General features: G+C 52.2%; 1 protein-coding gene and 1 pseudogene across 2 annotated transcripts; both read right to left on the bottom strand.

The window, feature by feature from the left end:
• Window positions 1-716: 716 nt before the first annotated feature.
• Window positions 717-12,894, bottom strand: LOC120679104 (annotated as a pseudogene).
• On the bottom strand, window positions 12,307-15,265 carry LOC120679105 (methionine aminopeptidase 1B, chloroplastic-like). Of its 2 annotated transcripts, none has more exons than XM_039960615.1 (10): window positions 15,100-15,265; window positions 14,947-15,028; window positions 14,562-14,805; window positions 14,301-14,462; window positions 14,040-14,081; window positions 13,839-13,910; window positions 13,661-13,740; window positions 13,301-13,421; window positions 13,169-13,216; window positions 12,307-13,077 (listed from the first exon to the last, which is right to left on the bottom strand). In XM_039960615.1, the coding sequence occupies exons 1-10, from the start codon at window positions 15,182-15,184 to the stop codon at window positions 12,919-12,921; spliced, it is 1,095 nt and encodes a 364-aa protein (XP_039816549.1). In that variant the 5' UTR covers window positions 15,185-15,265; the 3' UTR covers window positions 12,307-12,918. The 2 variants fall into 2 exon arrangements, with proteins under 2 accessions (XP_039816549.1, XP_039816550.1); XM_039960616.1 differs by having other exon boundaries at window positions 13,301-13,395.
• Window positions 15,266-16,815: the final 1,550 nt, after the last annotated feature.

The raw sequence follows: 16,815 nt of genomic DNA, 5'->3' as shown, positions 1-16,815 counted from the left end.
GGTGGACATTTTGGTTTAAAATGCTTTTGCTCGCAGGTACTTGGTTTGACAAATTACCATTATAAAACATGTTAGCCTGTGCTGCATATGGTGAAAGATTGAGAATTTACTATTTGGATTGCCCAGATGAGGTTGGTAATTGATGATATAGAATAAAACTGAAAGTATGGTAGGCATCCATTCATATGACAATGTTGTTCGTTTCACTTTTAGTTTGCTGCTCGAGGAAGAAGTGATCTGGATATTCAGATGACATTTTTGGAGTGGCACCCAATATATCCGGCAGTACTTACTAGTACTTGTGGGAATGGAACTACTAGGTTCGTGTCAAATCTTAACAAGGATTTGTGAACATCAATAGTGCTTGTTAAAATGAGTACCAATATAATTAATTTCATTTCGTTATTTGAATTCTTAGGAAAATTTGAAGCTAAACAAGCTCCTAAGAGTTTGTACATGACCTCATGTTTATCTCTTCCAAATTAGGCGTTATCCAATATTGCAAAACATTATTTTACAAAAACACACAATATTTTGTCTACTTGCGTTTTTAGAAGAATAACATTCCTCCACGGGTCTCCTTCCTACCTACCACTCTTTGGGAAGCCTTTAGTGAACTGGCGTGTGAAACCCATCATGATTAGTCATTGTTAGTAGTCCATTAGTATGCAAGGGCATAGAAATTTAACAATGCAATTCTAAGGCACTTATGCGTAAATGCCAGATGGTTTGACCTGTTATGTTGTAGATGTACTCTATGCTGTCAATGAAATCTTGATATTGAAGGGTAGGCTGCTAGCTGGTTTTTTGCCAGAAAGGTAGCGAGGAGATCCCTTGCTTAGTTGCTTATGAGACACTGAATTTTTCATTGGATCGAAGCATCCACGCGATACTACACAACTTGTCCCTACTAGGGGTTGTTATGGCTGTTGTTGGGATTGAGATCACGAGAGAGGGAGAGGGGGCGATTGCTATCGCGCTACAGTACCCGCGGTGCTACAGTACCACGCGAGCACTGTTCACGAGATGGCGGCTGCGAGGGCAAGAGAGCGGCAGCTAGGGTTGGGGGCGCTGGGAACGCCGGCCGCGGGGTTTCGCCCACGACCGGCAAGAGGGAAGGATTTTCCTTCTAATCTCTTGCTTGATTAGATTGATACATCTCCTCTCCTTACATAGAGAGGTTTACTTGACCCCTAAGCAAGCGACTAAGTAACTCTAATGGGCTAAGGCCCAATAGGCCCTTGACTCATCTAACAGGGGTCCTCTGCAAATGTCATTGGTATGGGGTGAAACAACACTAGAAGTACTGCACCGTCAAGACTTCTGCCGTGTGCTTCTATGACTCCCGTGAATGCGCGCCTGAGACGGTCATTGTCCACACTCCCACTGTCAGAGAACGGAAACAATTGCATCTCTCGGAGGTTCAGCAGGTGCTCGATGCCAACAGGTGCAGTGCCACTCCATTCAGTGTCCATGTATGACAGAGTGAGCTCTTGAGGGCAGCTCTGCACCCACAGGTTGAGGTCTTTGAGTAAGGGCAGCGCACCGAGGATGCGGACCTCGGTGGTTGATGTCTCCTTGACTCTAAGATTCAGGTGTATAAGGCTTTGGAGATCACCATTGATCCATCTTGGAGTTCTAGGCAGCAGCCATCGTATCAGTTCCAGTTTAACAATCTGAAGGAAGGGGGGATGCGACAACGAGCCCAGTCTGTCGTTCAGGTCATGTGTCCATTGTCCGACAGAACAAATGCACAGACTTCTGAGGTTACAGAGCTTCCCAAGTGAGGTCACCAAAGCATCTATCTCTGTCTCTGTTGGAACCTGTCTATTGTAGAGCGTAAGGTCCCTCAGATTGGTAAGCACACCAAGGTCCTTAACGTTCCTGAAATCCAAGAGGTCGAATCCTTCGAGAGTGCATAGAGGCTTCATTCTGCCTATGCTATCAGGTAGCTTTGTACCCAGTGGAAGAATAAGGTGGCGCAGACTGGGCAAGCGAGCAATATCTGATGGCAATCTTAGTTCACTTGTGCAAAATATTTGAAATGTTGCCAGATGCTGCAGCCCTTGTATTTGAGTAGGGAGGTCTATTGCTCCAGCTGAAACATTCAAATACCTTAGCTGAAACAATTGCCCAACTGCAGTCAGATCGACCCTTTGAGCTTCCAATGTCAGCACCCGGAGATATTTAGACAAAAACAACACAGGTAGGGGTTCTCCAAACAGTTGAAGAGATCGAACGTGTGACAGGGTAGTAGCAGTTGCCCCGGATATTGCGGTGTCTCCTCCATCACCAATTCTCGGGTCTAATAATAGTCGACGGATCTTGTATTCATTCTGACCTCTAATTTCTTCTAGATTGTATGCCACACTGACAAAATTAGCCTCTGTACATGATCTTAGGATGAAATCAAGAATTGCATCATGTACTCTACAAGAAACCACCTCCCCGTAGTTAGTGTTTGCAGGTTGAATCAAGCCTCTGTTGATAAGCTCACTGAAATAACTCTGAGCAACATCTTCTAGATTTTGCCCAGGTGAATGGTGGACAAAGCCTTCAGCTACCCATTGTCTGATCAACTCACTCCTGTGGATTTCAGAGTCCTCTGGATAGATACCAAGGTTTAGAAAGCATGTCCTGAGATGATGAGGAAGATCCTTGAAGCTCAGATATAAAATTTGCCTCATCCTTTCCCAGGTGGGATTTGTGTCAGATTCCTGTATGCCCATAGAATCCCGAATACCCTCCCATTCTTCTCTTAGTGGTGATGGTCGACTAGCTAATAGTCTAGCTATAAGAATAATTGCTAGTGGAATTCCACTGCACTCGCTCAAAATTGCATCTGAAACTTCTCTGAAACGGGAATGGCAATGATTTTCTGAGCCAAACATGCTCCTGGAAAATAAAATTCTTGACTCATGGTCAGTCAGAGGCTTCATTCTGTAACTGAAGTGACCATAATTACGGGACAACTTGGCAGACAGATCTTCGTTTTGTGTGCTCACAATTACTATGCAACCCATACCATTCTCAGGAAAAGCAGAGCAAATCATATCCCAAGTTCACGTATCCCATAGATCATCAACAACAACAATATACCTGTTAAATTGTTGAGAAAGATAACATATATAAGAAAACTCTATTCAACAAAATTCATCGACCTTTTTCTTAAGAAAACTCATAAACCCAAAAGCTAAAATAGGTTATTCAGGAATTACTAACTTGATCTTAAATAGAACCAACATCTATGTACAACAACAACAACAACAACAACAACATAGCCTTTTTAACTTAGTTTAAATGTGGTGATTAAAAATTTAATAATAAAAATAAACTTAGTTTGGGCTCAAATGCTTGGTGATCAATTAAATACTTACTATAATTTTGTTAAAAGGATCAATGCTTAATTCATTATTAAAATGGGTTTAAATGTTGGTTAATCATTTGTGGGAGGAATGGTCCATTCTATATCTCCCTTTCTAACTTCTTGAAAGTCTGCAGACCATCTTAAAATGTAAAATTTTTAATGTTATACATTTAATAGTTCCTAATATTAATTCTAATTCCAAGATTGCATAAAAAGTTGTGTTCATGTTTTTTTTTCTTTGGGCAATAATAGTCTTATTCTCCCACTTCTATTTTCTCTCTACCACATCATGAGACAAACTCTAAGAAAGCCAACAGGTTTTGCTCATTGTAATATCCCTACTTGTGACTTCTCCCATATATGATAATCGCCTACACATCCTTGAAGTTTACCCTCAAGATTTTTTCATCCAAAATCCATGTCATATAAAGTTTGAGCCCATATATTATCACACTTTTGTGGCTCCCCAGGGCATGTACAATGGTGCAGACAGCTGCCGTCTGCAAGTACATTGAACAGCGCACATAGACAGTAAATAGACAGTTTGTTACTTCTTTGAAACAATTGAGATCAATCAAAACAAGATGAACATGAAAAGAAAAAACTAACAAAAAACAAAAAAAATAAAAAGAACCCCACTACATCAACAGGGCAACCCAGTCACCTACGAGGCCAACGGCCCAGTCTTTATCCTTCTCCGACCTTATCCTTCCGTCGTCCTCGCGTGGAGCCGCGGACAGTGTTCCTCGTAGTCCGTGGTCAGCCACAACTCAGCCGGCCGAGGCAAGGCGGTAGGGAGCTGCGCGAGGCCGAGTGGTGCTCGGAGTGGAGGGAATCAGAGGGAGATGAAGAGTGACCAGTGGATTTGGCCCGCGAGCTCAAGGCAGCACAGGCGAAGGTATGTGCCTCAAGAACTCGCAGGGGATTCGTCATCCGTCAATGCTGTCGCCTTCTCGCAGCTACTACTTGATGGCATATAAGCCTAGTGTTTGTATCTTAATTATGTTTAAGACTTGCCTTGGCTATCAAGTTGATGCCTTGGCTTTATGATTTTGCTTTATCACTTTAGTGGTTGAGCTGCTGGCTATATAAGCACAGCTAACCCCCCTTGTAACAGGTGATTTTCAGTTTTCAATTCAATCAAGAGGCCTTGGTCAAGCTGACCTCCGGCCTTTACCAGGATCTGTGTGTGTTCTGGGCAACAATTGGCATCAAGAGCCTAGGGTTTTAGTGCCTTTCCCTCCAACGCCGCCGCCATGTCCACCTCCAGTTCTAGGCGCGACGCCGCCGCCGCGCAGGTACGCAGGGAGCGCCTTGAGGCTGCTGAGGCAGCTGCGGCTCAGGCGGCCAACGATGCAGCGGCCGCGGCCAAGGCTGCAGCGGAAGCCGCCGCAGCGCTGCGCGAGGAGGAGCAGGAGGAGCAAGATGGCGACGAGGACACGGAGGGCTCCATCACGCCGAAGGATCGCCACCGCTGCGGATCGCTGTCTCCACCACGGCGTCGCCGCGGATCGCAATCTCCACCACGGCGTCGCAGGCGTCGCGAGCGTTCTCCGATCGTGCAGGTCTACCGTGAGATCGGGACCGGATGGCCAATGCTCACGCTCCAATTACTACGAGTGGAGTCTCCTTATGAAGGTGAAGCTCCAGGCGCGCTTCCTCCGAGACGCCATCAAGTACGACGGCGTCCACTACGAGCAAGATCGCCGCGCGCTGGAGGCTCTCTGCGCCGCCGTCCCGCCGGAGATCGGCGCCACCATCGCCAACAAGCCCACTGCCAAGCTCGCCTGGGAGGCGATCGAGGCCAGGCGTGTTTGGAGCGACCGCGTGCGACACGCCGCGCTCCAGCGCCTCCGCGGCGAGTGGGAAGGTCTCAACTTTCGCCCCGACGAGCAAGTTGAAGACTTTGCCGTCCGCCTCACCAATCTGATGGAGCAGATGGTGCGCAACGGCGACACCGATCTCAACGAGGGACGCGCCGTGGAGAAGTTTCTCCGGTGCATGCCTAAGAGGTACGAGCAATTGGTCTTCTCGATCGAGACCGTGCTCGACCTCTAGGATCTCTCCATCGACGACGTCGCTGGGCGATTCAAGGTGGTGGAGGATCGGGACCGCGCGTCGGAGGAGCAGGGCAAGCTGTTGTACTCCGAGCAGCGGCGCGCCGACAGTAAGAAGGGGGACAACGCCGGCACGGCCAAGGACAGCCAGGAGCGACATCGTCGACCCCGTGGCGGAAGGAAGAACAAGCCCAGGGGAGAGCGCGAGGCCGGTGCTGGCGACTCCAGCGGCGGGCGTGGGGAGAAAGGAGGTGACGCCGGCGGCGATCGCAGGGCGAACCGCGACGACACCTGCCACAACTGCAACTGCGCCGGGCACTGGGCACGGGACTACCCCCAACCTCGCCGGAACCGCGGCGCGGCTCACGTCGCGGAGGGAGATGTGGACGTGGGGCTGTTCCTGGTGCACAACGTCATCGAGCTGGGCGCGCACCAGGCTGCTGCGCACGGCCACGTCCTCCAGCTTGACGAGCCGCGTGCCCAGGCGATTCTCAACGCCACCGCCGACGAGGAAGCAATCGATGGATGGTACCTCGACAGCGGCGCGACCCACCACATGACCGGACGCCGCAAGCTCTTCGCCGACATCGACGGCAACGTGCGCGGGTCGGTGCGGTTCGGCGACGCGTCGAAGGTGGACATCCAGGGCATCGGCTCCATCGCGTTCAAGGGCAAGAATGGCGAGAAGTGGGTGTTGCACGACGTCTTCTACATCCCAGCGCTCAGGAACTCCATTCTGAGCGTCAGCCGGTTGGATGAGGGAGGATCGGAGGTGAGGATCAAAGATGGAGTCTTGAGGATGTGGGATGAGCGCGGACGTCTGATGATCAAGGTTCAGCGCAGCCCCAACCACCTCTACATCCACCACTTCATTGCAGCCAAGCTGTCTCGCCATGCCCAAGCCTCGTCGCAGCAGGGTGACGATGTGCACTGTCTTGCCACGCGCAAGGACGAGCAAGCCTGGCTGTGGCACGAGCGCTACGGCCATCTGCACTTCGATGCGCTGCACAAGCTGTGCAAGGAGAACATGGTGCGCGGGATGCCGGTGATCAAGCACGACGGACATCTCTGCGACACCTGCGTCGTCACCAAGCAGAGGCGCGCCCCCTTCCCCGCCCAAGCCAAGTACCGCGCGCAGAAGCAGCTCGAGCTCGTGCACGGCGACCTGTGCGGGCCAGTGTCACCGGCAACGCCTGGCGGTCGGCGCTTCTTCCTGCTCCTGGTGGACGACGCCACGCACTTCATGTGGGTGTCGCTGCTAACAACCAAGTCGGCCACAGCGGACGCCATCAAGCGCATGCAGGCGGAGGCTGAGAAGGTGTGTGGGTGCAAGCTGAACGTGCTCCGCACCGACAATGGCCGAGAGTTCACCGCCGGGGAGTTCGCCGACTACTGCGCCGACGAGGGCATCACACGTCACTACTCTGCTCCCTACTCGCCTCAGCAGAATGGCGTAGTGTTGCGGAGGAATCAGACCGTGGTGGGCATGGCGCGGGCATTGCTCAAGCAGCGGGGCATGCCGACCAAGTTCTGGGGCGAGGCGGTGGTCACCGCGGTGCACCTGTTGAACAGGTCACCAACCAAGAGTCTGCAGGGCAAGACGCCCTACGAGGCTTGGTACGGGCGAGCACCGGCGGTGGCGCACCTGCGCGTCTTCGGCTGCCGCTGCTTCGCCAAGGAGCTGAATCAGGTGCGCAAGCTTGACGATCGCAGCCGGCCAGGGGTGTTCCTCGGGTACGCGGATGGTGCCAAGGCGTATCGGGTCTATGACCCGGTGTCCCGCCGCGTGCTCGTGTCCCACGACGTCGTCTTCGATGAGACGCGCGGCTGGGGCTGGAACAGCAGCGCGGAGCACACTGCGTCCATGGTGGAGGAGCACAGCATCGACTTCGAGCTCGCCGCCGCAGGAGTGCTAGAAGGTCGGGACGCGCCCTCACCATCGCCGGCTGCCACGTCTACTGTGTCACGCTCGCCAGCTCCGGGGGAGCTTGGTGACGCTGCATCGCCGGCTGGTGCGTCGACTCTGCCTTCCCCTGCCTCGACGTCGCGCGCCTCGCCCTCCTCTGCTCAGGTACATTCCCCTGCTCTGGAGACTCCGGTAGCAGCTGAGCCAGATCCGGCAGAGCTGGCCACTCCCCTGGAGGACGACGAGGAGCGGCTGGACGTGTTCTACGGCGGCGAACCCCTCCGCTACAGCACAAAGGATAACATCCTCGGCGAGGAGTTCATCCCTGAGGTGGAGCCTCGGGTGTGCGCGCAGCTGCACTTGACGCATGCTGGCGAGCCGACCACACACGCGGAGGCGCAAGGCGATCCGGCGTGGCGCAAGGCAATGGAGATCGAGCTCGAGTCCGTGGAGAAGAACCGGACCTGGGAGCTCGTGGATCCGCCGGCTGGACACCGCCCAATTACCCTGAAATGGGTCTTCAAGCTGAAGAAGGACGAGAAGGGGGCGGTGATCAAACACAAGGCGAGGCTGGTGGCGCGCGGCTTCGTCTAGTAGGAGGGGATCGACTACGAGGATGCGTTCGCGCCGGTGGCGAGGATGGAATCCGTCCGTGTTCTCATCGTCCTGGCGGCTTAGGAAGGATGGCGCGTGCACCACATGAACGTGAAGTCCGCCTTCCTCAATGGCGACCTCAAGGAGGAGGTGTACGTGCGGCAGCCACTAGGCTTTGCCGTTCCCGGAGAAGGCAAGGTGTACCGCCTGCGCAAGGCGCTGTACGGGCTCAGGCAAGCGCCGCGGGCCTGGAACGCAAAGCTAGATGCGACGCTCAAGGAGATGGGCTTCCAGCAGAGCGCGCACGAGGCGGCGATGTACCGGTGGGGCAGTGGGCGCTCTGTCCTGCTGGTTGGGGTCTACGTCGACGACCACATCATCGCCGGCGTCGATGCGGAGGAGGTGGAGTTCAAGGCGGCCATGAAGCAGAGATTCGACATGAGCGATCTCGGGCTCCTGAGCTTCTAACTTGGCATCGAGGTGCGCAAGAGCGCCAGCGGCATCTCTCTGTCCCAGGCGCACTACGCCAAGAGGATCCTCGAGCTCGGCGACATGGTGGGCTGCAACTCCGTCCACACGCCCATGGAGGAGAAGCTCAAGCTCAGTCGCGAGAGCGAGGCAGAGGAGGTCGACGTCACACACTACCGACGGCTGGTGGGGAGTCTCCGGTACCTGGTGCACACCCGGCCGGACCTGGCGTTCGCTGTCGGATAAGTGAGCCGGTTCATGGAGCGGCCTACGGCGGAGCACCTGCAGGCTGTCAAACGCATCCTCCGCTATGTGGCTGGGATGTTGGACTATGGTCTGGTCTACAAGCGCATCCCCGGCACAGCGAGCTTCGTCGGCTACTGCGACAGCGACCTCGCCGGCGACGTCGACACAAGAGCACCAGCAGGACCATGTTCTTCCTCGGCGGATGCTTGGTCTGCTGGCAATCCATCAAGCAGAAGGTGGTGGCGCTTTCGAGTTGCGAGGAAGAGTACATCGCCGCCGCTTCTGCAGCAACTCAAGCATTGTGGCTGTCCAGGCTGCTCGGGGAGCTGCTGGGCAGCAAGGTGGATGTGGTGGAGCTCAAGGTGGACAGCAAGTCTGCCCTTGCGCTAGCCAAGAACCCGGTCTTCCATGGCAGGAACAAGCACATCAGGATCAAGTACCACTTCATCAGGGATTGCCTGGAGGATGGGAGCATCAAGGCCGATCACATCCCCACTACTGATCAGCTGGCCGACATCCTCACCAAGTCACTAGGCAGGAGCAGATTCCTGGAGATGAGGAAGAAGATTGGGCTGGAGCAGATCACTCAGCACTAGGCTTAGGAGGAGGTTGATGGCATATAAGCCTAGTGTTTGTATCTTAATTATGTGTAAGACTTGCCTTGGTTATCAAGTTGATGCCTTGGCTTTATGCTTTTGCTTTAGCACTTTAGTGGTTGAGCTACTGGTTATATAAGCACAGCTAACCCCCCCTTGTAACAGGTAATTTTCAGTTTTCAATTCAATCAAGCGGCCTTGGTCAAGCTGACCTCAGGCCTTTACCATGATCTGTGTGTGTTCTGGGCAACACTACTACAGCGGGCATGTCGAGCCATCGCTTTCGTCAGGCAATGGGCCGAGGCCGTCGCCTCGCGAGAGGACGACAGAGGGTGTCGCTTCCCGATTTGCCTTCGAAAATCACAATTAACCGCTAATAGACGGCATAATAATTGCTGTTGTACATGCCCTCATACCATTGGTGTACAAAGTCTGATAGAATATAATGAAGCTATCATTAAGAAAGGCTTATATGCTATCCAATGGCTAGTACCAATCACTTTAGATCTGTTGGACTTGAATAGCCAAAATTCATGTATGCAGTATAATATTCCAAGAAATTTCTATGTATATTTGGGAATATGTAGGTAGTCAGATTATGAGTAGACATGTTTATTTGACCTGATACACCAAAAAAATTTTGGAGTAAAACGTGAGGTGCATCGACAAGTGTTATTATTTTTATCAAAGGAAAGAACGCCTACATATTAGCCAAAACAAGTCCTTAGGCTGTAGCTCTATCACATAATTAAAAATTAACACATCAAACTCCTTAAAACTCTAAAAGCACACCAAAAACTTTTCAAACACCACTATTCATCAAACTTTAACACATCTAGCCCACACAATTGCAGCAAGCAAAAGTAGTACCAGAATTATTAAGTACACAGTGAAGTAACCTGTTAGGCTGTAGATGTTTCCTGATGTCGTCAATTATAACTTTAGCATCGGAAGTTGAGGGAGATTCCCTCATCTCAAGTTCTAATTGTATACCATGGAGAAGTTTTCTTATATCTGGTCTTTGGGAAACCGAGACAAATGCCATGACATCAAATTGCTCATCAATTTTATGATACACCTCCTGGGCAAGCGTAATTTTTCCTAGACCTCCAAAACCAACAATTGTCAGTACCTTCATTTGTTGATCCGTATCTGTTAACAACTTTATAATTGTTAGATTTCATGCACCAACCAAATGAACCCACAAGCTTAAGCTATTGGGAAGAGGTGGGCAATCCACTAATACTTCACAACACTACCACTCACATGCAGCCGGAACAAGGTGCAAATGTGGAAATAAAGAAGGGAGCGGAGGACTTAAAAGATGCCTCTACCAAGACTCGAACTCGAGACCTCTGGCTTTGATATCATGTTAGGTTTCATGCACCAACCATATGAACCCAAAAGCTTAAGCTGTTGGGAAGAGGTGGGCAATCCACTAATACTTCACAACAATAATGTCTTCCCTTGGGCCTTCAACACCAACAAGATTGGCTTCATTGCTGTAAAGTGCTGGGAATCGATCAACAGACACAGATCCAGATCTAGAAACGTAATCTCCAAATTTGTACTGCTTAGGCTGTTCATTTATCTCCTTCAGATGAGCCTGGAGCTCCTTGATCTGCTTGGCGGTATCAAGATGAGCCCTCAGAGTCTTGATAAAGAGAGAAACCTTATCGATGAACACAGCATTTGCACCGCCACTTCCTGCATGGTGCAAGTAATCATCGACAAAATCATCGATTTGATATCCCATCTCCCTCACCCGGTCCCTCCAAGCCTTAACAAGTGGACCAAGTTCATCAGTATCCTCCAGCTTTTCAAGGAGAGCATTGATGGTTTGGAGCTCATCTCTTAGAAACACCATGATATCATTGGACCCACCTATGAGGTTGCTGTACTTGTCCTCCATCATCTCAGTGAGCTTGTCTAAAAGGGGACCTATAACCCCCTTGGATGCGCTAATCACAGCTGCCGCCATAGCTCAATCTCCTCAGCCTTCCCTCTGTACTGTTCTTTGCTCCTGCAAATAAGGAAGTTATTGGCACATGAGAACCAAGTGGTATTCAGAGCTTGCAGCTGGGCTTGAGATCCGCTCACCGGTGCTCCAAGCAGCTTTTGGGCCAAGGTCTGGTTGATTTTGGGTCTGAGACTAGATGTCAAATTTCAGGAAGTAGAATCAAGACAAGCAGACAACTAGCAAGCGAGCTCTAATTGCAGAGACTGTATAATTAATTCAAGAAAGGATGGAATGAAACAAGAACACCAAAAATCTTGTCATCTCATCAGCCCACAGATCAGATCTGTGTGTGCCCTCCACATCCCTTCAGGATACTCAGTGTCTAAATCTTTCCAGCTAAAGCCAAAGGAGCCCACATGAAGTAGTCTCAAGTAGAGGATTGGAACTCAGTGGGCACCACGAGCACACAATTTCTTTGTTTCTATGTCTTAACTGCTTGCCTCCCTCTTGCAAATGATCTACACCTGAGACTAGGGGATAGGCAGTGAGTTGAGAGCTTGAGCTCTGTATATCATCTTTGGCCTCTCCTGCCTTTCTTTTTCCTGGAGCACGACCACCCCATCTTCTTAACATGATCTTGAAGGATGCTCATGCTTGCCATGCGCATACAGCACAGTAGAACAGATGCAGTTTTCTTCACAGCATGGGCCCACAGAGAAGAAAAGTTGAGAGCCACATGGTGGACTTTGTTGCATTGGTGCGCTAACCAGTAACAAAAATATCTTTCAGCACTAAGCAAATCTTATCTGTTGGTCAGTTGTTGATTGGAAACGAGCCAAACTCTCAGTGCTATTTGGCAGAGATTCTTTACCCGGTTTCTGTCAAGAAAGCAGAAATGAGTGCATCCCTGCCCAACGTTTGGTACATGGGTCATCTCTCGTTTTCTGCCTGGCTAAGAAACAGGTAAAAGTGGTGTCTCACTAGAAAACAACCATTCATCTTTTTCTCATCTTCCATTTTAGAAAATTAGTTCCATTTATTGAGCTAAAGAGTGCCGGTGGTGACCCTAATCCACACTCAAGAGCAACACCACTCTAATCCAGTCAGTGTTCTAAAAAACGTTTTTAAACATCGTTTAATCTTGATTAAACGCTGAACGGTGGCCAAGCGTTGCGTTTAATCACAGTGTCGTTTAATCACAACACACGTTTAATCATGTTCAATCTACGTTTAATCACAAAAAACTCTAAACCATAGACAAGCGTTCGCCTAGCGTCTAGTGTTTTTTAGAACCTTGAATCCAGTTACGACTTGAATGATGATGTTTCTAAGCTAACCAAGCTAACTGAACTAATGGACACTGTTATTTTTTTTTCTCGAACATAACGGATGCTGTTATTACAGATTTTTTTTTATAGAAGAAGAATTCGTCACATACAATATATGGGCCCACTTATTGTGAGGTAGAGATGCAGGCATCCAGGAGTGTCAGGAACCCTTAATCCGTCGTCGTGCCGGACTATTGTGTGTCCATGTCGGCATTGGTATATGATCACAAGGCAACGGATCGGCAATCACAGGAACACGGCATCAATCAGTTAAGAGGCTGAGGCTGAGACTGAGTTGGAGTCTCTTTGCTTGTGTTGTAACTGTGTCAGTACTGAACTTACACTTACAACCGTCCATCGGCGGTGGGCCGGTGGCAGTAGCAGTTTCCACCCTGATCAGATGCCGCTACGGACAGCCCGTGAGGATCTCCACGCCGTCGCGGGTGACCAGCACGGTGTGCTCGAACTGCGCGCTGAGGCTGCCGTCCGCCGCCACCGCCGTCCAGCCGTCGTCCCACAGCACGCACTTGGTGCTCCCCATCGACAGCGTTGGCTCTGCACTACTCGCTCAGTCAATTCTGCTACATTGCTGATTGATCGTTGAAGCAAAATCATGGGCATCTTAGAGAGGGAAAGCAGCACGTACCGATGGTGAATGTCTGGCCTGCGACCATGAAACCCGGCTCGTAATCGTCTGCCATGGATGTGTGTTCAGTTCGCGCTTGACTGAATTAACCACAGTGATCAGGGAGCAGTATGAACGAGCGTGGCTGCTTACATGTGCTCCATATGATGGGTTCACAATGGAATATCCTCCCAATGCCATGCCCAACGAAGGGGTCGATGCCGTATCCATACTTCTCCGCGTGCTCACTAAAACAACCCAAGCAGAGCCGTCACTGAGAAGATCAATTTCACAGCAATAAAAAAAAATCAGCTGGAAAATTCTGTGAACATTAGCAAGATAATATGCAAGCTGCCAGCAATCCTAACAATCCACCTTCTATTCAAATGATTTGCCGTGTTCACCAGAAAGTGTTATACAACTTAGAAACTGATGTAAAAAAAACATTTGTCTGAAGTCGACGAGTCCACAGAAGATTCAGGCTAATATATGTTCCATAAGAGAGATCAAGACCTTATTCTCTGGCCGATTTCTTTGAAACTAGCACCATGTCTGCAGGCCGATATGCCCCTCATCATGCACTCTTCAGTGACCTGTTACAGACAAAAAAAAAAGACAGGTTCTTCAAATACAGATCCAAACAATGTTAAGATACAGGAAATCGTCAGGAGAGGGAAAAGCAGAATCATACCTTGACAAGTTGTTTAGTAGGTTCATCAACATCTCCACAAAGGTATGTTCTTGAGGTGTCCCCATGATAGCCCTGGAGCAACACTCCATGTCACTTTACAAAACGAGGATCAGCGATGACCATACCGACCACTTTAAGCAGAACAGTGAGAAGGAAATTGGTGGCTGATAAGGAAAACAACAGCTAGCAAGCAGTACATACGTTTAAGTAGACGGTAACATCAATGTTGATAATGTCTCCATCCTGCAAGATCAGTGGAAACAAGCATTACTGTTCAGCTCAAAATTAAGGAAGTTCAGCAACCGTGTACCAGCTGACACATGAACAAAAAAGGTATGATGCAATCTAGTTACTTAGGAGAATATTTACTAATTGCAATGTTATTCACTTATTCTGCTCTATGGCTCAACAAGAAATGATTCTGACAAACTGCTACATTCAAAGGCAATAAAATGGCTCGACCTGTAGCTCGCGAGAATCAGGGATTCCATGGCAGGTGCACTCGTTCACCGACGTGCAGACACTCTTCGGAAACCCGCCGTATCCGAGGGGTGACGGGTAGGCGCCGGCGTCGACGATCATCTGGTGCGCAGCCCTGTCGATCTCATCCGTCGTCACAGCCGGCTGCGCAGAAAAGTAGAAGACATCACATCGCACACGGGACAGAAATTTCCCCAGAGAAGATGAAGTAACCTGATCTGCAAAAAAATGCTCACTGCTCACTTTGACCAGTGTTCCTGCATACTGCAGAACGCGGGCGGCGAGCTCGCAGGCGTCCAGCATACGCATGATGCTCTCGCCGTCGTGCACCTGCCGGTCCGGGCACACGTCCGGGATGGCGTCCGCCCCGACGTACGGTGGCCGGGGTATGTGGTCCGGCACCGGGAGGCGCGCGCTGACGGCCCCCCGCCGCAGCGGCTCCCTCCTCGTCCTCCTGGCTCCTCCGGCGCCCTGCTCCTCTGCAGCCCTTCGATTTGGTCGCGTCAGAGCGCAGTTGTGTGCAATTGTCAGAAACTTTGATGTATTTTCACAGCATTATCGGCGGACTTTTTGGCAGAAATCAGAACAGTTTATCTCAGGGGAGTAAAACGGTCGCTGTGATGTGCACCTGCAGATGATCCTGTTGGATTCCTCCAGTCTCCGCGGAGTTCTGGATGGTACGCGGGGAGGGGCGTGAAGGGCGGCGTCGCCTACAAGAAGCGGCGGCGGGGGTCAAGGGATGGGGGGCTTTAGAGAGGAGCGAGGAAGGACGAGCACGCACCTGGGCGGTGGCAGAGAGATGCAGCAAACGGCGATGAGGGGTACAGATTGACGTCCGCTGCCGGGACCCTCGCCGCCATCGCCATTGTTAAGTTGCAGGTAGGCCGCCGGCGGCGGGAAGCGGGTGAGGATAAGACGAGGCACTGCCGCACTGGACAGGTGGAGGGATATATTTTTACTATTTTTTAAGATAAAACGTTACTCGCATTCCAAATTACGAATCGTTTAATTGAAAAAAAAAAACTAAATGACTTGTAATTTGAAAAATGAACTTGACGTTTTGTCTATTTTTTTCCGGAGCTGCTAGCACCCGGACGTCGGATCCGGGCGCCAGGCATCGGACGATTCGACCGGTGAAAAAACTCCCGCCGCAACAACGTTCGATGTTGCATGCAACATCACCCGTCCAAATGAAACATTTAGACTGACTCCAACAAGGAAAGGTATTCTTGCGAGGCAAATCCATCTTTGCCTCGTGTGAACAGTACTTTGCCTTTCCTACTCCAAGCCGTGCCTCCAACAGCCGTTGAATTCCTGTTTGCATTCGCAGCCGCTCTGCCCCCGACACCGCGCCACCGCCGCTCTGCCCCATACGTCGGGCCCCTCCACCGGCGGTTCCAATCCGGCGGCGATTCCCCGTGCGGCCGTGCGATTCCACCGCCGCAGCAGCTCCGCCAGAGAGGAGGAAGACCCGGCCTCCCCGCTCGCCGTCGCTCGGAGGGGCCGGCCAAATCCTGCGTCGGTTCCCCTGCTCCATCCTCCGAGCGGGGGCCACGGCGCGCGGTCGGACGGGCGGAGCCCGCGGCGCAGCGCGTGGCCAGCCGGGCAGAGCCCACGGGGCGGCGTGCGGCCGGGCGGAGACCGCGGCGCGGCTTGCGGCCGGGCGGGTGAAGGCCTCAAGCGCGGGTCCATGGCGCGTCCTCGAGCTCCGCCACCTCAAGCACGACGGCCGCCTCCATCCCTCCCTCCTCCCTCATCTCCGGCAGCGGGCCTCCCTCCCCTGGAGCTCGCCGCCGCCCCCTCCTCCCCATCCCGCACGCGGCCTGCGCCCCATCCCGCCGCCCCTTGCTCCCCATCCCGCCGCGGGGCAGGTGCGGGCGGATCCCGCCGCCGCGGCCTGCTCCCCATCCCATCACGGGGCCGGTGCGGGGCGGATCCTACCGCCCCTGCTCCCAGACGGCCGCCTCCTCCTCCGTCGCGCCCTCCCTCCTCCTCTCTGTCTTGGCGGAGGCCCGCAGGGCGCCGAATCCGCGCGCGGTGGAGGCCATGGCGCGCGGCGCAGCTCGAGCCCGAGCTCCCTCGCCGGCGCGCCCCACCTCCGGCCTCCATCTCTCCTCTCTCCCTCCGCCACCGCGCCCCTGCTCCCCGACGGCCACCTCCTCCGCCGCGCGAAGGCCATGGCGCGCTGGCCACCTCCGCGCCCTCCCTCCTCCTCTCTGTCTTGGCGGAGGCCCGCACGGTGCCGAATCCACGCGCGGCGGAGGCCATGGCGGCGGACAGGTCTGCCATCGAGCTCCGGCCATGGCAGGCGGCCCAGCTCGAGCTCGAGCTTCCTCTCCGGCGCGCCCCACCTCCGGCCTCCCTCGCTCCTCCTTCCCTCCGTTCCGAGCTGCGGCGCGAAGGCGAGGTGGTTGAGACCCTGAGCGCCCGTGCGGATGCGTTTGAGGAGAGAGGCAATGCAATTTTGCTTCGCCTCTCTCCTCGAAGCCAGATTGGC

Source organism: Panicum virgatum, chromosome 6N (assembly GCF_016808335.1).
Source record: "Panicum virgatum strain AP13 chromosome 6N, P.virgatum_v5, whole genome shotgun sequence".
NCBI classification, from domain to species: Eukaryota; Viridiplantae; Streptophyta; class Magnoliopsida; order Poales; family Poaceae; genus Panicum; species Panicum virgatum.
Note: the sequence above shows the minus strand (reverse complement) of the source record. Positions and strands in the feature narration are given on the sequence as shown.

Coding starts and splice junctions, on each gene's coding strand:
- LOC120679105 (XM_039960615.1), bottom strand. CDS start 15,184: ATGGCGATGGCGGCGAGGGTCCCGGCAGCGGACGTCAATCTGTACCCC. Junction 15,029..15,099: donor ATCTCTCTGCCACCGCCCAG/GTGCGTGCTCGT, acceptor CGCTTCTTGTAG/GCGACGCCGCCCTTCACGCC. Junction 14,806..14,946: donor TCCAACAGGATCATCTGCAG/GTGCACATCACA, acceptor ACCAAATCGAAG/GGCTGCAGAGGAGCAGGGCG.